Here is a 24003-nt window from a genome sequence, read left to right on the forward strand (position 1 = left end):
TCAATATATCCAATAACCATAATAGAATCAATTAATTACTAAAATGTGCAAATGCAAAAGGAAGAAGAAGGAAATAACAACAATAATATAAATAAACAAATATCAAGAATATGAGATGCTAAGTCCTTGAAAATCAGTTCATAAGTTGTGGGAACTGTTCAGTGATGGAGCAAGTGAAGTTGAGTGAGGTTCAAGTGCCTGATGGTTGAGGGATATAACTAATTATTCACTAAATGATGTCAATATCATGCACTTTTTTTAAGCCAAGGAAATGATGTCACTGCTCTGGAGAATGAAGGAGGACAAGGCTCTGATTCAATATTCAAAGACCAACAAGCAGTTCTGCTGACGTTCTGAGAAACGTTTACTTCTGAGCCGCCAACCTAAGCAATAATGTCTGAATTTGACTCATTGTATAGCCTAATGGCCGAGGGTAAGAATGCCTCATATAGCGTGTTTTGGAGCAGTGCAGCTGTTTTAGTCTATTACTAAAGGTGCTCCTCTGTTCAGCTAAGGTGGCATGCAGAGTGTGAGAAACATGCCCCAGTTAGGCACTATAGAATCCCAAATAAATGAAGGGAATCATGGCTATTTTCTTGATTAGTTTTTGTTCTTTAAGAATCATCTCAAATAAGTGGCTGCCCAAATAAATGATGCCCCATTTAACCAGAAGCCACTGTATCAGATGATGGGATCAGATAGTGTGAGCTGAACTAAAACCAGAGATTTTCCAGAATAGTATATACAAGCTTGAGAAGAAGAATTGTGATGTTGAGGAAATTTCATACTATAGTAAATAGAAAGATCAAACATTGAAGGAATCTTGCGGAGGTGGAAAGAGAATTAATTACGAATCCTGTCAGGAGACTTTGACCAAATAAGTTGAGGTTGTGTTCTTTGATCACCCTCTCAGTGAAAAAGTTGCCCCTCATGTTCCCCTTAAATTCTTCACCTTACACCCTTAAACCATGACCTCTGGTTGTAGACTCATCCAACCTCAGTGGAAAAACTCTGCTTGCGTTTACCCTATCTATACCCCTCTTAATTTTGTATACCTTAACTTTGTAGAGATTATTGTTTTTTGAAATTTTAATGTCCTTTCTTTCCTCCCGAGAAAGGTTGATGATACAAGAAGGTTTCGAGTAGTTTCATTGTCAAAACAGCAGCGAGTAATCCAGGAGCAGTTACGCACAATCCGATCATGCACCTTCTGTTTCGGTATGACTTCAGCTGTATTTAGTTGTCAGTATAGTAAATCAAAATTTAACAACAAATACTTACCGAGGTTATGTTTTTCTACATTGTTGGTATGAAACAATAGGAAAGTGGTTTAAGTATAAAATTAAAGGTACTTGATTTGCGCAGATTCCTTAGATCTAAACGTTCAGCATTCTTCTTTCTTCTCAGATATGTGTCAACCAAGGACCCAATGTCAACACAATATTTCACCACCTCCAATCTCAATCAACATGGACATGGCTTTTGTTGTTGATGGTTCACACAATATGAAAACAATGGACTTTGAAAGAATTAAGTATTTCCTCACTTCAATGCTCGATATGTTTGTGATTTCAAGAAGACCAGCTATCAGTGGTAATTATGCCAGGGTGGCAATGGTACAACACTCACCAGCAGATTACGTCCCTGGGGCTGGTCGTAAGCCAGTCAATCTGGAATTTGGGTTTTTGAAGTACAACAACAAAAATATAATGAAGAAGTACATTAAAGAATCATTGAATAAGTTAGATGGAACCTCTAGGGTTGGCCATGCTATTGAATGGACCATGAATAATGTTTTTAGCAGCAGCCCAGTTGCACGCCGTCATAAAGTGATCTTTGTAATACTTGCGGGAGGAACAAGTGCTCTTGGCATGCGAAAGCTAAGCATGGTGTCTGAGGAAGCAAGGTGCAAAGGTTTTGTGGTCTTTACAGTTTTCCTTGGGAAGGAAACTGGCAGATTCAACCTGGAAACGACTGTTAGTTTTCCTTTTAATCAACACTTCATTCACCTCGGTCAGCTACTCGATTCTGAAATAACTTACGCCGAAAGGTTCACTCGGGCCTTCCTGAGAAGTCTCACACGTAAGTTACACTTAACATAAAACTAAATTTAAAAATTGAGATGTTACTGACTGCGTATTCACATAGAGAAATTCCTGCTTCTATATTAGCCAGACCTTTAATAATTTATTTTTTTAAATAATTTTTTTCAATTTTCTGGATTTGCAGACTTCAAATTTCTGCTTCCTTTTGTGCAATGATAGGTACCAAGAGATAAAGAACTAAACAGATCCATCATTATGCTGATTTCCAGCTGTAGCTTGCCCTGGTTCACAGCTTTGTCACATGAGGAATGTAGCAAAGTAGATGCATGAAATCCAAGACTAAAAACAGAAAAAGCTGGAAGTAGTCAGGAGGTCAGAGATTTGGGCTGAAAAGAGAGGAAATGAATGTGTTAAGTTGTAGAGAAGGAAAGGGGGGGAACAGATCAGAGGGAATATTTGTGATAGGATGAAAATAAAATTGTCAAGGTAATAATCATTTTGCAATTTGCACTGGACAACAAAGATTATGCTTCCTGAATACTTTTAGGTGTACCTTATGGATTTTGCACTGCTGATCATGAAAATCACTGTGAAATTTCCTGTCACATACTTTATTTAAAAAATCACCTATACTTGTTACTTCAATTCATAATTTAAGTCAATTAAAATGTTGCCCACAATGTAAACTGAAAAGTCCACCACCTTGTCCAGGCATACCTGGGCATGCTTAGGCAGGGCAGATGCTGCATGGCAGGATGGGTTTCAAAAAGGCTGTAAATATCCGTGAAGGAGTTTGATACTTGCGACAGATGTTTCATAGAATAACCAATGCCAAGATTAAGGAAAGCATTTTGTGGGTCCACATATCAAGCAGTTCATCAACAACAGGCAATTCGAAGAATTTCTAGTGGGACCGGAAAAAAATCGCATGAAAGGAATTCAAGGATGTTGTTGAAAATGTTCTTGGCAACTACAACGTACCAAACTACAGGCAGACAGCTGGTTGACAACATGCTTCAAGCATACAAAACCATGAAGTGCAACATGTCAGTGCCTAAGTTTTAGCCAGAGGGTGGTGAATCTATGGAATTTGTTGCCACGGGCGGCAGTGGAGGCCAAGTCATTGGGTGTATTTAAGGCAGAGATTGATAGGTATCTGAGTAGCCAGGGCATCAAAGTTTATGGTGAGAAGGCAGGGGAGTGTGACTAAATGGGAGAATGGATCAGCTCATGATAAAATGGCGGAGCAGACTCGATGGGCCGAATGGCTGACTTCTGCTCCTTTGTCTTATAGTTTTATGTCACTAAAGATCCATTTTCTACTTTCCTATTTAGACTTCTTCCCTGCAACTCTTAGAGCTGTCAGTAATGAGCATGGTAAAAGGTTTCACCGAGACATTGCAATCACGGAGAAACAGTGTCAGGGCAAGTGGAATCCATCAGTGCTAGCTGATTATTGTTGGACACTTAAGTGAGGAGCCTTAGGCACTGAGTACAAATCAAAATCATCAACAAAATATTTTTTTAGCTCAGTTGAACTATAGCAAAGCATCAGCACCATCATGAAATTAAACACATTATATTCAATAAAAGTTCATTTCTTGTTTTTTCAAATTCCTACGTGATGCAAGTAGTCTGAAATTATATTTGTGTTCAGCTTCAAGCAGTCTATCATAAACAAAAAAAATCTGAGAAAGCAGCACTTTCAAAAAACTTGTCCAGTGTCAGTTAGAAACAGGAAAGTTAAAAATAAAAAAAGAAACAAATTGTAACATCTCCATCAACCTTCTTAAGATGTCATGGGGCTTCCTCACCCTCTGACTTTTGTGGATTCTTAGATACCTGGTAAGAATCTAAGTATTTTCTCTTGGTTAACTAGTCTTCTTTGGGAAATTGTTCTGGACATTTCAATGCCCTGATCTTCATGCTCTCAATACTTGCCCAAAGTCTAGTCATGTAGTCAATGATATTGTACCACTTTCTCCACTGCTATAATGCCCTGTTCTTATTACCATCAGGAGTCTGAAGACCCACTCTTAGTGATTCAGACACAGCTTCATCCCCTCAGCCATTGTAGGGATCCTAATCACGATTTCATTATTCCTTTTTTGCACTTTTTATTTGTGTTGTCATTTACAATCATTTTTGTCCTTGCACTGTACTGCTGCCACAAAACAGCAAATTTCTTGTCTTAATATAAGGTGAAAATAAACCCGATTGTGAGTCTGACTCTGAATGTTCGGAGCAATGGCTGTAAGATACGAACCAATTCTGCAAAATGTTTTAAGGAGATTTGAAGGGATGCTAGAATCAGAATCAAAATCAGGTTCAATATCACCAGCATATGTGGTGAAATTTGTTATCTTTGCGTCAGCAGTATAATGCAATATAGAAAAAAACCTATGAAATTGCTCCTGAATCATTTAGCAATTTATACTAAACAAATCTGTTTCAGCCTTTATGTAGAAAATACTCCATGAACACATCCTTAAACTGTTCTGTTTAAATTATAAGATTAAGACTTGTGACCTGAGAGACCTTTTTATCAACCTGATATCTTTAATCACCTTAAAATATCCCAGTTAGACCACCTATTAATACTGATGTCAATTAATTCATGTAACCATTGGTACAGATTACATCATCAATATTAAGTGTGTCTGTAATTTGGTAAATTGTGCAATAAATTGCATTGCTTCGACTATGTTACAGGTTCAAGTAACTTACAAAGGTCTTTGGACTGCAAATTCTTCAGTGCAGGAAACTGAATAGGACTTTATATATTCAGCTTTTATATTTACCTGCTTGTCCTTAATATTTTCACCTGTTCATAAATCATTCCCAGATCTTTGACCCTTTCCAATGTTTATAACAACCTCCACTGTTTATTCCTTTGCATGTCACTCCTGCAGTTCGGAATCTATTTCTGCAAACTTCACTTGCACATGATGTCACAAAAGGAAATACAGCATATCTGGGATTGGGGCCAAGTCTGATGTTTTCATAAAAAATTAATCCTAATACTGTATATATGTAATCATCACTGATGGCTTTAATTTTGATGTACTCAAAAACAATCATTAGGGATTTTGATGTGCTTACTTTTTTAAAAGCTGATTTTACTAAAATTTGCTTTTTACAGTTGAAATCAATGACTACCCTCCTCCACAATTAAAGCAGGAATGTGACGCTTTAACTAGACGTATAAGGTATGTTTTAAAAGGCATTGGATTTTTAAATTTATGCTTAATTCTTCAATATAAACTCATGACCTCTTTATTAGATACACTTGTAGGTAGACCTTTTGGTTAATGCAAATACACAATCAGCAAATCATGTGGCAGCAACTCAATGCATAAACGCATGCAGACATGGTCAAAAGGTTCAGCTGTTGTTCAGGCCAAACATGGGGAAGAAATGTGATCTAAATGAATTTGACCATGAAATGATTGCTGACGCCAAACGGGGTATCTCAGAATGTTTTTTTAATTTGGAGATACAGTGTGAAATAGGCTCTTCCAGCCCTTCCAGCCACCCCTGATTTAACTCTAACCTAATCACAGTATCATTTACAATGACAAATTGACCTGCTAACAGCCTTCAAACTGTTGGAGGAAACCAGACCTCCTGGAGGAGGCACACATTCCACGGGGCGGAAGGTCAATCTCCTTACAGGTGACACTGGGATTGAGCTTCCAATTCCGACACTCAGAGCTGTAATAGCATCGTGCTAACTGCTAAGTTATCATGGCATCTAAATTTCAGATCTTCTGGGATTTTCACACACAGCAATCTCTAGAGTTTACAGAGAATCGTGGCAAAAATAAAAAAAAACTCATCCAGTGAGCGGCAGTTCTGTGGACAAAGATGCATTGTTAATGAGAGAGATCAGAGGAGAATGGCTGGATTGTTTCAAACAGACAGGGAGGGAATAGTAACTCAAATAGCCATGTGTTAGAACAGCGGTGTGCATAAGAACATCTCTAAACACATGCCACATTGGGCCTTGAAGTGGATGGGCAACAGCAATAAGATGTTATACTGGGTTCCACTCCTGTTCATAAAAATGTGGCCATTCAAGTTATTTTTAGACTCTAATGCCAGTTGTGTAATTATTGCTTGTTTTACAGCAGATATGATTCCACAATTATGGCAAATAATTACCCAACTCCAGGATGGAGTGGCAGAGGTGAGAAACAAGACAAGTTATATAATTTTACAATGCAATGTTTGCAGGCTCTTTTCCCCCTAAGTTATTAAAATATAATATTTGCACAGTTTATGTACACATAGTATTGGAAGAAAAGATTTGAGCAGCCAATGTTATAATTACAGCAGTGTAGTCAGTCAAAGGCAATAGGACCACTGGAGTTTCATGCCACCAGGAGCAGCTGTAAGCTTTGGACTGGCCAAGGCATCAGGAAAACTCCAACACAATCAATCTTAGCGTATCTTATGGGACTGTCCATTTGTATTGGAGCCTTTCTTCCAGAAATGACTATGTGCATGAGCTATCAAATTCAGAATTGAATTGTAACAATTCATTGAAATCTGTGTCAGAATTTCAAGGATCACATCTGAGACTTTTGGATAATATTTGAGACCACAATGCAGTACCATCAGATAGTCTACAGGGCAACATAAATGAGAATGTTATTCAAAATTCCACCCTGCTCTCTATAGATAGACATAGAATATGCTGTGTACATAAGACCAAAAGATATAGGAGCAGAATTAGGCCATTTGTCCTATTGAGTTTGGTCTGTCATTCAGTCATTATTTTTTTAATCCCCATTCTCCCACCTTCTCACTGTTTTCTTTAACCCTTAAGGACCTTATTTTAATTAAGGGCAGAGAAGATTTTGGTTCAGACTCATCAAATCATTTAGTCTAATTTCTGTGTGAAGGGAGATTGGTTGACAATTTACCTCCTGTGTTCCTATGTTACAAGTGTCTGCCTTTCTGATAGATCATAAATGGTTGTAAAAATGCTTTAATATGTTCTGGGGTCACTGAAGTTGCATTACAAGTATGTTCTTTTTAATAATTAAACATTTTTGTTCAACTTGATGTATTTTAACCAATGCTGCAGTGGAAACTTTGAGACCCTGTTGCTATATAAGTACAGTGTACTGGATTTTATGATAAAACTAACAAAGTTATCAGTTTGTCATAATCAAATCAGACAATTACATGTAGAGTTAAATGCAGAATCAGAAATTTGTTTTCAAGCTTTTCCTAGTTGTTCTGTAGTCGGTTTACTATCCACGTCCATTACCAAAGTACTTGTCAACGGAATGCGTTGAATATTCACAAAATAAACCAGTACCACTATGCAACTGAACTTCTAATGACACGATAGTTTAATTATCACCAAGCATCTTTTCTAGCACTGAAGGTATGTTTTTTTGCCATTTAGTTGAAGTTGCGGAAGAACTTGAAATATCTGCAGAAGGAGCAGAAGCAGACACACCTTATGGTAAATGCAATGGGATAATTGCATGCACTCCTTTTCCAATGCTCTTTAAAACATTCACTCCATCATATTTTAAATATGTTATACAATGTTTGCCTTTATCTCTTAATCTCAGTCTTGTTTCCCTTTCTATATTTTAATTTTGGTATGTGATTTAGCATGAAATAAATATTCCAGTGAATTCTGTTCTGGTGCTACAGCACACACAAAACGGTATTTGACCACATTCACGCGTGCTAAATTCCCTGCAGAAAATGCTAAGTTGGTGTGATGCATGTTCTTGTGACAAATTTCATGGTCCTTGGGTGGGGGTGGATGCAATGATCCCAGCAATATTAGAAAATCTAGTCATTCATCCTGGGAAAAACAATCCTGTTATGCCATTTCTTCATTTTATTGCAGGTATATGATCCTTGAACGATGATATGGGAAGATGCTAGGACTATGACTTAAAGTGGTACTTTGACAAAGGTCTGCAAGTGTGTCAACAATTCTAGTATGGCGGATGCGAAGGAAATAAGAACCGATTCACTACCCTTGTAAAGAAATCTGCCTCAAATCATACTAGAAAATGTTGTAGCAATTATGTGCAGTGAAATTACCAACAGTATAGAAAATCTGCATATGCTGGAAATCCAAGCAACACTGGCAAAATGCTAGAGGAACTCAACAGGCCAGGCAGCATACATGGAAAAGAGTACAGTTGACATTTCGGACTGAGACCCTTCATCAGGACTGAGGGATCTCAACCCAATGCATCAACTGTTTACTCTTTTCCATAGATGCTGCCCGGCCTGCTGAGTTCCTCCAGCATTTCCTGTGATGTGCAATGATATAATTGTTTCAGAATCTGTACACTTGAGGGCTCAGTATCCTTATCCTATGAATTAATCAGAAAATATCAAATCTGACTTGGGCCATGGTTGTATTTGAACTTGGACTGTGGTGGAAGAAAGCAATGTCAGCCAGGAGTCCAGCTACAGACTAAAATGATCATCTTTTTTGCTGGAATTTTCTGCTTGAGCAAGTAAATAACAGTAAATGGCTGTGATGCCCATTATAATTGAATAGCTCTCAATGAATGTTGAGACTCATTCGTTTGCAATAACTCTTGTAGTACAAGGAGTACAAGTCTTCAAAAAGGAACAGAATTCATTGTACAGGGAAATTGACATAAAAGATATAAACAAACATTAAGTATAAATATGTAAATTGTATTATTTTATTTGCACATATTAGAATGTAGTTTTTTGAAAAAAATAACGTGTCTGTTTCCAAAGTGTGAAACCAGTACCCCTGCGGAATAGATGTTGAAACTTGTGAATATCTACTGCTCATAACTTGAATCTACCTTAGTCCTTAACAAGTCCTTACTGTGCTAGATTCTGTGTCAGGGCATGGAAAAGCTCCATTAGTAATCAGGATAGCTTCATTTCATTAACACGTTTTTGTCGTATCATGTAGAGTACTCTTGGTTTTCTTTATTCGCAGCAAATGTTTATACTCAGAATTTGTTCACGCATATGTTCCATCTACAAAAATACTACTTTTTGATTTGAAATAAAACAAAGTAACCTAAAGCTACAGTTCCATTTCTACTTCCTCATTTCTTGCACATTCATGAACATGATTAGGAAGAAGATGTGCATGTGAATATAATCATTCCGTCAGCAATGGTAGCCCAATCAAGCAATAGAAATACGCATCTTTTAGATGGTTCACAATATTCTGAGGTTATAAAGCAAAAATAGGATTTATTTATATTTTAATTAGGGAAGAAAAGATTTAAAAATTGTCACATCTACATTGAAACAGACAGTGAAACACATCGTTTACATCAAATCAAATCCGCAAAAAACGTTCTGGGTAGCCTGCAGGTATTGCCACGCTTCTGACGTCAACATGGCATGCCCACAACTCCCTAACCCTATCTGTACATCTTTGGAGTATGTGAGGAAACCGATACACCCAGAAGAAACCCTTGTGGACATGCAGCGAACATAAAAACTCCTAACAGCCAATGGTAAGAATTGAACCCTGATCTGGTAGCTACACCTTTGTGCTAACTGCTACGATACCTGAGAAGTGAACTATAGAGACAAAAGGAAGAACAGATTCCTGGCTGTTGACAGTATTACATGATAATTTCCTTGGTCATGAAATAAGGGCCAGTAATATCCATGAAGAGTGGGGGTTGGAGAACTGAGGAAGAAGAATGACGTGTGGGAAGAGTGTGATGATTGAGGGATAGGGTTCCTTGTTGGGAAAATTGAGGAAGAGACTGCTGCTTCCAGTTTGATGCACAAAATGTCCATACACAAAAATAGTTTGTACCCCAGGTCCTTGAGTGACAAGTAAGATTAAACAGCTGAAGCTTTCTCAGCCACAGGCCTTACTTCAGAATCAAAATCGAATCAGTTTCCAGTTCGATTACACATTTCCACTTAGCTAATCAGTGATGAGGGCAGGGGCGGGAAAGGCAGGAACTACTTTGAAGCACTCATAAAGCCAGATACAATGACATAATGACATGATACAATAAGGACAGAAGATATTTCTGCATTCTGGTTTATATTTGACATTTTAATCTCATTCCTCTTGGACGGAATTTGATTGGGAATTTGCTAAATGCAGTGCAAACTCTTGGGTCTATTTTCCTGTCCACACCCTTGTGAAAGAACTTTGCCTGCAGTGTAGTTGAAGCAAATATCATTCATTGCAGGCAGGCCAGGTGTAATGTTGCTGAATCTATTTTTTTAAAAACCACAGAAATCGCCAATGTATTTTAATTTCCCACCTATCCTATTGATTACAATTCCCCATCCTCTGAAAATAATATCCTTGTGATCTCCCACAACTAATCCCTGTTAATCTAGTTATTGCTGTGATTTGCTTGCTTCTCTATTCATAAAATTTAGAATGTAGAACGGATCAAGCCCTTCAGCCCATGATGCTGTGCCGAACCAATTGACCATATCCCTCCCTTCTCTGCATGTTCCTGTGCCTGTCTAAAAGTATCTAAAAGCATTAAAGTTTCTTTAATGCTTCTATGTGATGTACCTGCAGTGCCACCCTGCCAGTGCATTGCAAGACTCTGGCTGTTGATACAATCCTTGCTTTGTATATCTCCTTTGTAGTTTTCTTCTCTCATATTAAATACATGCCCTCTAGTAATGGACATTTTAATCCTGGGAAAAGCATACTATCTATGCCTTGCATAATTTTATAGACTTCTTTCAAATCTCCCTTCAGCCCCTGTCTTTCAAGAGAAAACAGCCCCAGTTTGTCTAACCTCTCCTCATAATACATTTACACCAAACCAGGCAGCATCCTGATAAACCTCCTCTGTGCCTTTGTGACAAGGTTGAAATCTGTCCGATTTATTTATAAATAATTGTTCAAATAATCTTTAAAAAACATTAAAATAATTTATTTCATGTGAGTATCATTTCCTGTTGAGAGAAGAAAAGGGATATTACTTGAAAACATGCAAATATGTTCAGTTGAAAATTCTGAGAATCAGTAAGCAAGATTTTTTTTATAGCAATGAATCTGCCATCAATTTGTAAGGGCTCTCATTCGATCTTCAGCACCGGATTGATTATTCATGCCTGGGGAGGGGCAGTACACGTCGTACTCGTTCTATAAAGTGACCGATGCCTGAACATAGCGTATTTATGTCTTTCAGGGGTACTACACCTTCAGCAAAGCCGTCTAATCTTCCCGTAAGGTGGCAAGCAGAATTAAACACAGTACTCTAAACGTGACCTAACCAGGGTTCAGAATCAGGTTTAATATCACTGGCATATGTCATGAAATGTATTGTTTTATGGGAGTAGTGCATTGTAATACATAATAATAAAAACTATAAATTACAACAAGCATATATAAAAAAGAGAATTAAATTAAATAAGTACTGAAAAAAGGGAGGAAAAGTTACTGGGGTAGTGTTTATGGGTTCACTGTCCATTCAGAAATCTGATCGGGGGAAGAAGCTGTTCCTGAAATGTGTGTATGTCTTCAGCTTGATGGAGGCAATGGAAGAGGGCATGCCCTGGGTAACGGGGGTCCTTAATGATGGATGCTAACTTATTGAGACATTGCGTTTTGAAAGGGTCCTAGATGCTAAGGAGGTCAGTGCCATGATAGAGTTGGCTGAGTTCACAACTTTCTACAACTTCTGATCCCACGCAGTGGTCCCTCCATATCAGGTGGTGATGCAACAAGTTGGAATGCTCTCCATATCAGTAAAATTTGTGAGTCTCCAGAGGGCTCGACGGTGCTACCTGGCGTCCCAGATACACCCTTCTCAGTTCCATACCCTCCTGTCTTCATCTTGCAGACCAGTTGTTGTCTTTCCTTTTAATCCAAATCCAATTGCTGCTTTCTTCTGCTGCATTTGACAAGGACTTGATTGTTCGGGGGAGTAACCCCTCACCCCCATCTTCTTCAATAGACTGGTCGTAGATGTAGCAATGAATCCCCTGCATCCCACTTCTACAGGGAAATTCTTGGCCTTCCAGTTATTCTGGGCAGCTCCTAATGAAATATAACCACTGTCTTTGTAATTGCATCACTATGCTGGACCCAGAATAGATCCTACGCGATGTTGAAATCCAAGAATTGAAACTGCTCACCCTTTCCACTTCTGATCCCCTGATGAAGACTAGTGTGTATTCCCTTGGCTTCCCCTTTCTGAAGTCCACAATCAATTCCTTGGTCTTATTGATGTTGAGTGCAAGATTGTTACTGCAACACCACTCAACTAGCTGATCTATCTTGTTTCTATATGCCTCCTCATCACCATCTGAAATTTTGCCAACAATAGTTGTCTGCCATTTTATAGATGGTGTTTGAGCTGCGTCTAGCCACACAGTCATGGGTGTCGACAGAGTAGAACAGTGGGCTAAGCATACATCCTTGAGGTGTGCTAGTGTTGATTGTTGGCAAGGAGGAGATGTTATTTCTGATCTGCGGAGACTGTGGTTTCCCAGCGTGGAAGTCAACAATCTAGTTGCAAAGGGAGGTAGAGAGGCCCCGGTTTAGGAGCTTGTTGACTCGAACTGAGGGTATGATTGTATTGAACGCTGAGCTGTGGAAATTAGATTATTAGATTAGATTATGAGGACACGCAGTCCTCTTTTATTGTCATTTAGTATTGCATTCATTAAGAAATAATACAATGTTCCTCCAGAATGATATCACAGAAACACAAGACAAACAAGACTGAAAAACTGATAAAAACCACATAATTATAACAGATAGTTACAACAGTGTAAAGCAATACCGTAATTTGATAAGAACAGACCATGGGCACGGTAAAAAGAAGTGTTAAAGTCTCTCGAAAGCCCCATCATCTCACGCAGACGGTAGAAGGAAGAAAAACTCTCCCTGCCATGAGCTTCCAGTGCCGCAAACTTGCCGATGCAGCACCCTGGAAGCACCCGACCACAGCCGACTCTTGAGTCCGTCCGAAAACCTTGAGCCTCCGTCCAGCCCTCCGACACCGAGCACCATCTCTGCCGCGCGCTTCGACCCCGGCCCCGGCAAAAGCAAATAGGCAAAGCCGAGGATTTGGTACCTTCCCCTCTGGAGATTCTCGATTGCACAGTAGCAGTGGCAGTGAAGCAGGCATTTCAGAAGTTTCTCCAGGTGTTCCTCCGTGCTTCTCACGTCTGTCTCCATCAAATTAGGATTGTGCATGGTACCTACTTACAAATATGAAATCATTTTGGAGCAGCCGCGCACGCTGCGTCGAGTCGCCATCTTCTTCTCCCCTCCAAATAAATCGCAGCCTGACATAGATATTGCTATTGTCCAAGACCAAGTGGAGAGCCAGTGAGATTACATCGGCTGAAGACCTATTGCGGTAAATTGAAGCAGGTCTAGGTCCTTGCTCAGGTAGGAGCTGATTCTAGTTAACCTTGCAGCTGTAACATAAATCCTGCATCCTGATCTCAGTGCATCATCTAATGAATGCAACAATGTCACATGTCTTCTTTACCACACTATCAACTTGTGCAGCCACTTTTAGGGAGTACAGATACCTGTTTAATCAGATGTTCTGTTTAATGTGATATGATGCTGTGATGTTCTGTTTAATCAGAAATGCAACTCTTTCTCCTCTCTTTTCTCCATCTCTATCCCACCTACAGCACCTGTACCCTGGAACACTTAGCTGCCAGTCGTGTTCCTCCTTAATAGTCATGTTTCTATAAAAACTGTAATAGAGCAGTCAAAATGAGATATCTATCCCCTAATTTCATCCACCTTACCATCAAGCCTGTGGCACTAAAATAAATGTAACTTAATCCAATAGTCTTTTTTCACTCCCTGCCATGCTGCTACCTACTGACTATATGTTTCTCTTCTACTTTGGATCCCATTCGCTGATAATTGAGTTTAAACTCTACAATAGCACTAGGAAAACTGGCCACTAGCATATTGGTTCCTTCTCCAGTTCAGGCACAATCTGTTCCCCTTGTACAGGCCAACCACAGTATATCCCAGAAGAAATCCCAATAATCTACAAATATGGACCCCTGTTCTCTGCATGTATCTGGTATATCCTGCCCTTCTTATTATTGAGCTACTGAGGAGTAGGTATTGATTGTGATATGATTGTGGTATGCAAAGTTATGAAGAATTTGAAGAGGCAGGAAATAGGAAACACTTCCCTAGTCATAACCTAGATGACATGTTCAGGACTGGGGATACAAGGTTTAGAAGGGATCTGGTGGAGACTTTCTTTTCACCCAGGTGATCTTAGATTAGATTAGATTATGAGGACACGCAGTCCTCTTTTATTGTCATTTAGTATTGCATGTATTAAGAAATGAGACAATGTTCCTCTGGTGTGATATCACAGAAACACAAGACAGATCAAGTCTGAAAAACTGACAAAAACCACATAATTATAACATATAGTTACAACAGTGCAAGCAATACCGTAACTTGATGAAGAACAGGCCATGGGCACGGTAAAAAAAGTTCAAAGTCTCTTGAAAGTCCCATGATCTCACGCAGACGGAAAAAGGAAGAAAATTCTCCCTGCCATGCTTCCAGCGCCGCAAACTTGCCGATGCAGCACCCTGGAAGCACCCGACCACAGTCTGACTCTGAGTCGTCTGAGAACTTCGAGCCTCCGACCAGCCCTCCGACACTGAGCACTGAGCACCATCTCTGCCGAGCGTTTCGACCCCAGTCCCAGCCACCAGCAACAGGCAAAGCAGAGGATTTGGGGCCTTCCCTCTGGAGATTCTCGATTGCACAGTAGGAATCGGAATCAGAATCACTTTATTGCCAGTATGTGAAATGTATCAGAATTAATTGTGGTTCGGTGCCAAGCATAGAACACAGGACAATCCCAGAAATGACAACGCAATGGTAACCAACAATTTACAAGACAATAGTGCAAACAGCCACGAGCAATCAACAATTAGCAGAACGGTCACATGCACAAACATCACTAATCAGCTTAAATAAATGCAAACGTACAAATAGACTCAATAATTATCAATAGAACAAGGAGAGCAGGAAAGATCATTTGATGGATGTTGTGCAGGGACTGTTAGAGTATTACATCTGAGGGAGTTTTGTTGAGAAGTTGGATAGCTACAGGAAAGAAGCTTCTTTGCTGACGTGTGGTCCTGGTGGTCATCAATTTGTAGCGTCTCCCTGATGACAATTTGGTGACTGCGTGACTGCTAGGGTGGGTGGAGTCAGCAGTAATTTTTTTTGCTCTTTCCTTCGCTTTCACGATGAATGAGAGTTTTAATATCAGTACCTGACAGCCAGTGATCTTCTCCACTGAATGGACCACTCACTGCAACCAGGACTTGGAGAGGGAGGAGGCAGTGGAAAACCAAATGGTGACAGACGTGGTAACAACACTCTCAATGATGGCTGAGTAAAAATTCCTCAGAATACACCCTAGGATATTAAGTTTCCTAAACTGGTGGAGGAAGAGCAATCTCTGCTGGGCCTTCCTAGTGATGAGCATAACTTCAATGTATTTGTAATGGTACTCCCCAGGAATTTGAATGACTCCACCCCAGACACAGCCTGACCATTAATTTCCAAGGGAGTGTGCAGGTAGGGGCTTGTTGGCGGAAGTCATTCCTCATTTCCATTACTTTGATAGTGTTAAGCTCCAAGTTGTTACAAGCACGCCATGTTGCAAGATGGTTTCCCTTCTTTGACAGCAGGTCACATTATTAGTAGAGATGAGACCAACTATAGTCATGTCATCCGCAAACGTAAAGATTTTAATGGATTTGCCTGTGGAGGTACAGTCATTTGCATAATACGAGACCAGGAGGTTTGAAAAAACACAGCCCTGGGGACAACCTGTGCTTATAGACATTGGACTGGACAAGTAGGAGCTCAGACTTATACACTGATTCCTTTCTGCCAAGACAGATACACTAGGGTACAGCTAGCTGGCTAACTTGCTGTGGAGCAAATCTAGAACAACAGTGTTGAAAGCAGAGCTAAAATCCACGAAACAACTGTCATCACTGTTGAATGGGCGGAGCAAGTGGGTACCTTGACAAAATTTAAGAGGTACCCAGACAAGCACTTGAATTACCAAGACTCAGAGAACTGTAGATAAAGTGCAGCTAAATAACTTTAGTGTAAAGTGGGTAGTTGTGAGTTGGCATGGCTCTGTTCCCCTGGTATCTGTTTCAATGACAAATATGTTGAGTAACTATCGTTCTTGCTTTGATTGTTAAAACAAATACAAATTACAACTGAAGACATGTTAGGTTTTGAACTCGGAGGCAAATAAACAATTGATTTGATTTTTGATTAGCTTCATTTAATACATGTACATCAAAACATACAGTGAAATGCGTTGCCTGTGTCAAATCAAATCAGCAAAGATTGGGCTGGGTAGTCCGCAGGCGTTACCACACTTCCTGCAACAACAGAGAATGCCCACAACTCAGTAACCCTAAGAGTACGACTTTGGCATGTGGGAGGAAACTGATGTACCCAGAATAAACCCACGAGGTCATGGGGAAAATGTAGAAACTACTTACAGACAGTGGTATGTATCATACCCCGATTTTACAGTGTTGCACTAACCGCTACCCTGCTATGTCAACCAACCACTTCAGTAGAATCCTGGCCTGAATTAGCCTATTTTCTTCAATTTATTTTTTCATAAAATGGGTGCTTTTGAAAAGACAAAGAATATATTGCCCACCCTTAATTGTTTTTAAGAAACACAATTAGTCCCATAGATCAGCTCTTTCCTGCACTTTTTTCCTTTTCAAATAGATTTCCCCATGTTTAATTGAAAATTATTGTCAAATTTTCTTGAACTGATCCCTCCAACAATGCATTTCAGATCATAACTCTGTCTAAAAGTTATCCCTATCCCTCTTGCTGGATGTTTTGTTATTATCTCAAACCTGTGATTACTGGTTACCGACTCAACTTACAGTGGAAGCAGTTCAGGATAATTTCCCTAACATTTTTGTCAAGTCTGTCCTTAGCATTCCTGTATAAACAGAATAATTGTAACTCCTCACATAAAGAAACATGACTGTTCAGTGGCATGGCAAGTAAAACTAGTTTCTCACACCTCCAGTGATCTCAATTCAGTCCTGACCTCAGGTGCTGTCTTTACATGCTCTTCCTGTAACTGCAGGAGATCTTCACCCATGCTCTGGTTTCCTCTCACATCCCAATGACTTGTGCATTGGTAGGTTGATTGCCCATTATAAGATGCCCCTAGAGCGTACGTGAGTGGTGGAATTTGGCGGAATTTGCTGGGAACATGGGCAGAGAAAAATGGGATTAGTGCACATGAGTGCTTGATGGTTGACATGAACTCAATGGACTGAAAGGCCCATTTCTATGCTGTATGATTTTATCACTCAAAGTCCTAAATTCCTCTTATCATTCTAAGTAAATTGCCTCTGCACCCAATTTACTCCCCTGATTTACTCCACAAAATAACCCAGTGCATCTAGAAAAGTGGCTGGTGAAAGTACAGAGTGCAGAAAGGACTGCAGGAGCTGTTCTACTTGGTTGTCAACAGGCAATAGACACATTGTTAATCCAAAGTCTTTACAGTGGGAACTCATATCAGGAATTCAGAGTGTGATTTCATGATTGTATATCCCAATTCCTAATTTCTGTGCTGAGTGGACATTAAACTGTTCACAATATAGTTCCAAAATAAATGAGGTTACCACATCTCAATGTTAACCTCAACAACCAGGGCTGACAGACACATTGGTGCCAATATTTATACAAAGTAGGGAAAGGAGAAAAGACTATTTATTGAGGGTAATATAGATGATGGTAATGCTGAGAGCCTTCCAAATATGATGGCAGGATTTCAATACTATTTTTAGCTAAAGCCTGATTCCCATCATGTGGCTGGCTAATCATAACAAATAGCTGCATAACTGATGTCCAGAAATGTTGCTGGTAGAAAGACTCATCCAGAACTATTGGAGTGACATCCATCAGAGCAGGAAATATTACAGGTTGATGTTGTTCAGAGAAATTGTATCAACTTTTGGGAGAAGCAAGAACAGCCTCGATGAAGGGATTTCTTGGCCTGAAACATTGACTGTTTATTTATTTCCATAGATTACCTGCCGAATTCCTCCAACATTTTGTTTATGTTATGCTAGAAGGGACCATGCATTTGATGTGATGAAAGAGGTGGGAAATATTGTCCTGTGGATCTGGCTGTTTCTTTCTCCCTTTTAAGTACAGAGTTCCTCAATTGCTACACATTCTGCTTTCCATAAATACTTTAGAACATATAACTTTAAAAAAAAATTTTAGGAGATATCATAATCATGTTCCCAATGTCCATGAGCCATTTCATAGAACCACGCTGTAGATACTTTAACATGGTGAAATGTTGCAAAAGAACGAGTATTGTGCCTGTAATCATCTCTTACTTCCAGTCTTCCGTACAATTTCTCCAATCACTAACCACTATGTACATGTACAATATCTCCAACTGGAGGTCAGCAGTTACAATAGAAACTCTTTGATACAGCCAATATCCCACTATTTAGAAACCTGTGTGGCTTAACATCTGGCTCACATGATCCCATTTCCACACTCCATTTATGGTCATCTGTTTACTGGGAAATTTATTATAGTACTGGGCAATGTCTAAAAAGGGGGAACTAAAAGGGTATTGATATATTAATAGGAATAAAATGCAAAAATACGGAAAATCTGCCAATCCAGCATTTCAGAAGTATCAAAGGTGCTGGATTAACATTGTTTCTCTGTAACAAAATTTATAAATGTGATCAATATACATTTTATTGTCTAACACAGGAATTAAGCAGGATTAACATCAGGTATAAACAGTGATTGGTTGTTTTATCCTTCACCTAATCTACAATGTATTTCTCCCGTGGATCAGTGTTGGATATAGGAACTGAATAAGTCATTGAATCCTTCAAGACTATTCTGCCATTCAATAAAATCAGGACTGTTTTAAAATCTATCTTCAAATATTAATGGATCATAATATTTTTCTTACCAATTAATTTCAATCATTATAGCTTCAATTAACCCAGATCTCTTTGGGTAAGGGAGCGCCTGGCTTTAACTATCCTTTGTGTACAAAATTTTTCCCAATTCAATTGATAATTGGCTATCTCTATGCAAAAGGTAATTTCCCTTTTCAATTAATTCTCTGCCAGAAGAAACACTTTTTCCATACTTCCCTCTGTGAATCCATTAATACTATACAAACATTAAAAAGTTCAACCCCTAATCTTATTAAGTTAAAGCAATTTAAGATTTTAAAATATGCTTTCATAACTTAAAACTTTCAGTTTTACAAGGATCTTGATAAACTTGAGCTGCACTCCCTCTTGCCATTATGTTCTCCCTGAGGTGCAATACCCAGATCTGAGCACAATCCTCCAGATGACATCTGTCCAAGACTGAACTGGAAACACATCTTTCTCACTTTTGAATTCTATCTCATTCAAGATAAAGGTGAGTGTGGCCATAGAGACTTTGGAAAAGTGAATGATAAATCGTGGATAATAATAATAGATTTAAAAAAAGAGGTAGTGGAAAGAGTGGCAGTATTCAAAATGGTTAAGTCAACTGGACTAAATGAAAAACTTCTTCTGTTGATGAGATAATGAGGAGTTGAAACTTTAGAGACACTAGTTATAAGTTTCTATTTCCCAGATTTCAGGATGGTGCCAGAAGACTTACATTCTTGTTCATGTAAAAACAGAAGGAGAACATAGAATAGTACAGCACAGTGCAGGCCCTTCGGCCCACAATGTTGTGCCGATCCTCAAACCCTGCCTTCCATATAAGCCCCCACCTTAGATTCCTCCATATACCTGTCCAGTAGTCTCTTAAACTTCACTGGTGTATCTGCCTCCACCACTGACTCAGGCAGTGCATTCCATGCACCAACCACTCTCTGAGTAAAAAACCTTCCTCTAATATCCCCCTTGAACTTCCCACCCCTTACCTTAAAGCCATGTCCTCTTGTATTGAGTAGTGGTGCCCTGGGGAAGAGGCGCTGGCTATCCACTCTATCTATTCCTCTTATTATCTTGTACACCTCTATCATGTCTCCTCTCATCCTCCTTCTCTCCAAGGAGTAAAGCCCTAGCTCCCTTAATCTCTGATCATAATGCATACTTTCTAAACCAGGCAGCATCCTGGTAAATCTCCTCTGTACCCTTTCCAATACTTCCACATCCTTCCTATAGTGAGGTGACCAGAACTGGACACATTACTCCAAGTGTGGCCTAACCAGAGTTTTATAGAGCTGCATCATTACATCGCGACTCTTAAACTCTATCCCTCGACTTATGAAAGCTAACACCCCATAAGCTTTCTTAACTACCCTATCCACCTGTGAGGCAACTTTCAGGGATCTGTGGACATGTACCCCGAGATCCCTCTGCTCCTCCACACTACCAAGTATCCTGCCATTTACTTTGTACTCTGCCTTGGAGTTTGCCCTTCTAAAGTGTACCACCTCACACTTTTCTGGGTTGAACTCCATCTGCCACTTCTCAGCCCACTTCTGCATCCTATCAATGTCTCTCTGCAATCTTTGACAATCCTCTACACTATCTACAACACCACAAACCTTTGAGTCGTCTGCAAACTTGCCAACCCACCCTTCTACCCCCACATCCAGGTCGTTAATAAAAATCACGAAAAGTAGAGGTCCCAGAACAGATCCTTGTGGGACACCACTAGTCACAATCCTCCAATCTGAATGTACTCCCTCCACCACCACACTCTGCCTTCTGAAGGCAAGCCAATTCTGAATCCACCTGGCCAAACTTCCCTGGATCCCATGCCTTCTGACTTTCTGAATAAGCCTACCGTGTGGAACCTTGTCAAATGCCTTACTAAAATCCATATAGATCACATCTACTGCACTACCCTCATCTATATGCCTGGTTACCTCCTCAAAGAACTCTATCAGGCTTGTTAGACATGATCTGCCCTTCACAAAGCCATGCTGACTGTCCCTGATCAGACCATGATTCTCTAAATGCCTATAGATCCTATCTCTAAGAATCTTTTCCAACAGCTTTCCCACCACAGACGTAAGGCTCACTGGTCTATAATTACCCGGACTATCTCTACTACCTTTTTTGAACAAGGTAACAACATTCGCCTCCTTCCAATCCTCCGGTACCATTCCCGTGGACAACGAGGACATAAAGATCCTAGCCAGAGGCTCAGCAATCTCTTCTCTCGCCTCGTGGAGCAGCCTGGGGAATATTCCGTCAGGTCCCGGGGACTTATCTGTCCTAATGTATTTTAACAACTCCAACACCTCCTCTCCCTTAATATCAACATGCTCCAGAACATCAACCTCACTCATATTGTCCTCACCATCATCAAGTTCCCTCTCATTGGTGAATACCGAAGAGAAGTATTCATTGAGGACCTTGCTCACTTCCACAGCCTCCAGGCACATCTTCCCACCTTTATCTCCAATCGGTCCTACCTTCACTCCTGTCATCCTTTTTTTCTTCACATAATTGAAGAATGCCTTGAGGTTTTCCTTTACCCTACTCGCCAAGGCCTTCTCATGCCCCCTTCTTGTTCTTCTCAGCCCCTTCTTAAGCTCCTTTCTTGCTTCCCTAAATTCCTCAATAGACCCAGCTGATCCTTGCTTCCTAAACCTCATGTATGCTGCCTTCTTCCTCCTGACTAGGTTTTCCACCTCACTTGTCACCCATGGTTCCTCCACCCTACCATTCTTTATCTTCCTCACCAGGACAAATTTATCCCTTACGTCCCGCAAGAGATCTCTAAACATCAACCATATGTCCATAGTACATTTCCTTGCAAAAACATCATCCCAATTCACACCCGCAAGTTCTAGCCTTATAGCTTCATAATTTGTCTTTCCCCAATTAAAAATTTTCCTGTCATCTTTGATTCTATCCTTTTCCATGATAATTATAAAGTCCAGGGAGCGGTGGTCACTATCCCCAAGATGCTCACCCACTCAGAGATCTGTGACCTGACCCGGTTCATTACCTAGTACTAGATCTAGTATGGCATTCCCCCTGGTCGGCCTGTCCACATACTGTGACAGGAATCCATCCTGGACACACTTAACAAATTCTGCCCCATCTAAACCCTTGGAACTAATCAGGTGCCAATCAATATTAGGGAAGTTAAAGTCACTCATGATAACAACCCTGTTATTTTTGCACCTTTCCAAAATCTGCCTCCCAATCTGCTCCTCTGTATCTCTGCTGCTACCAGGGGGCCTATAGAATACCCCCAGTAGAGTAACTGCTCCCTTCCTGTTCCTGACTTCCACCCATATTGATTCAAAAGAGGATCCTGCTACATTACCCACCCTTTCTGTAGCTGTAATAGTATCCCTGACCAGTAATGCCACCCCTCCTCCCCTTTTTCCGCCCTCTCTATCCTTTTTAAACCACTGAAATCCAGGAATATTGAGAATCCATTCCTGCCCTGGTGCCAGCCAAGTCTCTGTAATGGCCACTACATCATAATTCCATGTATGTATCCAAGCTCTCAGTTCATCACCTTTGTTCCTGATGCTTCTTGCATTGAGGTACACACAATTCTACCTTACTGTCTTTACACCGTTTATTCTGCTTCTCTTTCCTCAAAGCCTCTCTATATGTTAGATCTGACTTTACTCCATGCACTTCTTTCCCTGCTGTATCGCTCTGGGTCCCATCCCCCGTGCAAATTAGTTTAAACCCTCCCGAACCATGCTAGCAAACCTACCTGCAAGGATATTGCTCCCCCTCGAGTTCAGGTGCAACCCATCCAATCTGTACAGGTCCCACCTTCCCCAGAAGAGATCCCAATGATCTAATAATCTAAAATCCTGCTCCCTGCACCAACTCCTCAGCCACGCATTCAACTGCCATCCCCTCCAACTGTTACCATCTCTGTCACGTAGCACTGGCAGCAAGCCTGAGAACGTCACCCTTGAGGTCCTGTTCTTCAGCCTTCTGCCCGGTTCCCGAAACTCACATTTCAGGACCTCATCCCTCTTCCTGCCTATGTTGTTGGTCCCAACATGTATCACGACTTCTGGTTGCTTTCCTCTCGTACCAGGATGTCATGCACCCGGTCAGAGACATCCCAGACCCTGGCACCCGGGAGGCAACAAACCATGCAGGTGTCCTTCTCATGTCCACAAAATCTCCTGTCTGCTCCCCTGACTATAGAGTCTCCAATGACGACAGCTCTCCTCTTCTCTGTCCCACCCTTCTGCACCACAGGGTCAGACTCAGTGCCGGAGGTCCTTCCACCGTGGCTCACACCTGGTCGGTCGTCCCCGCCAACAGTATCCAGGACGGTAAACTTATTATTCAGGGGAATGGCTACAGGAGTGCTCTGCACTACCTGCCTGCTCACCTTCGCTTTCCCCCCTCTGACTGTCACCCAACGACCTGCTTCCAATGCCTAGGTGTGACTACCTCCCTGTAGCTCTCATCTATGACTGCCTCATTCTCCCTTATGAGTCGAAGGTCATCCAGCTGCTGCTCCAGATTCCTTACATGGTCGGCATTACATGTAGGCATTACATAGCTGTTCATTAAAGAGAGTGACAGAGATGCCCTTTAAGAACAATAATCAGACAAAATTAAGATCCAATTAAACAAACATGGATAAATAAAGTAGATGGGTCTCTTAAGGAGATATCATGTTAGATTAATCTGATTGAATGTTTTGATGAAATAAGAGGCAGTCATATTGATAAGACATAAATTGACTTGCTAAATATGCCCGGTAAAGGAACATATTCTTGAAATTAATAAAATTGAAGTCTTTGGGTTGTAAGTGACAGATGGAACTGAGAGATACAAGTAATGAATAGTTGTGATGAATAGCCATTTTCCAATTGCTGCAGTACAAGATAGTAAACGACACAGTATAGTATGATGATTGATATTAATTCTATGTCACATGTATTGAAGTACAGTGAGAAGCTTG

At 40.3% G+C, this 24003-nt stretch overlaps 1 protein-coding gene across 1 annotated transcript in view; it reads left to right on the forward strand.

The window, feature by feature from the left end:
* The window catches only part of LOC134358003 (collagen alpha-6(VI) chain-like), a 154352-nt gene extending 145262 nt beyond the window's left edge, over nucleotides 1-9090 (forward strand). Inside the window, 6 exon segments of the mRNA XM_063069863.1 lie at nucleotides 1119-1218; nucleotides 1408-2082; nucleotides 5188-5254; nucleotides 6176-6234; nucleotides 7465-7524; nucleotides 7924-9090. Coding sequence (XP_062925933.1) covers nucleotides 1119-1218; nucleotides 1408-2082; nucleotides 5188-5254; nucleotides 6176-6234; nucleotides 7465-7524; nucleotides 7924-7931 — 969 coding nt within the window. The 3' untranslated portion in view covers nucleotides 7932-9090.
* The last annotated feature ends 14913 nt before the right edge of the window (nucleotides 9091-24003 follow it).

The sequence above is a fragment of the Mobula hypostoma genome, chromosome 17 (assembly GCF_963921235.1).
Source record: "Mobula hypostoma chromosome 17, sMobHyp1.1, whole genome shotgun sequence".
Classification (NCBI taxonomy): Eukaryota; Metazoa; Chordata; class Chondrichthyes; order Myliobatiformes; family Myliobatidae; genus Mobula; species Mobula hypostoma.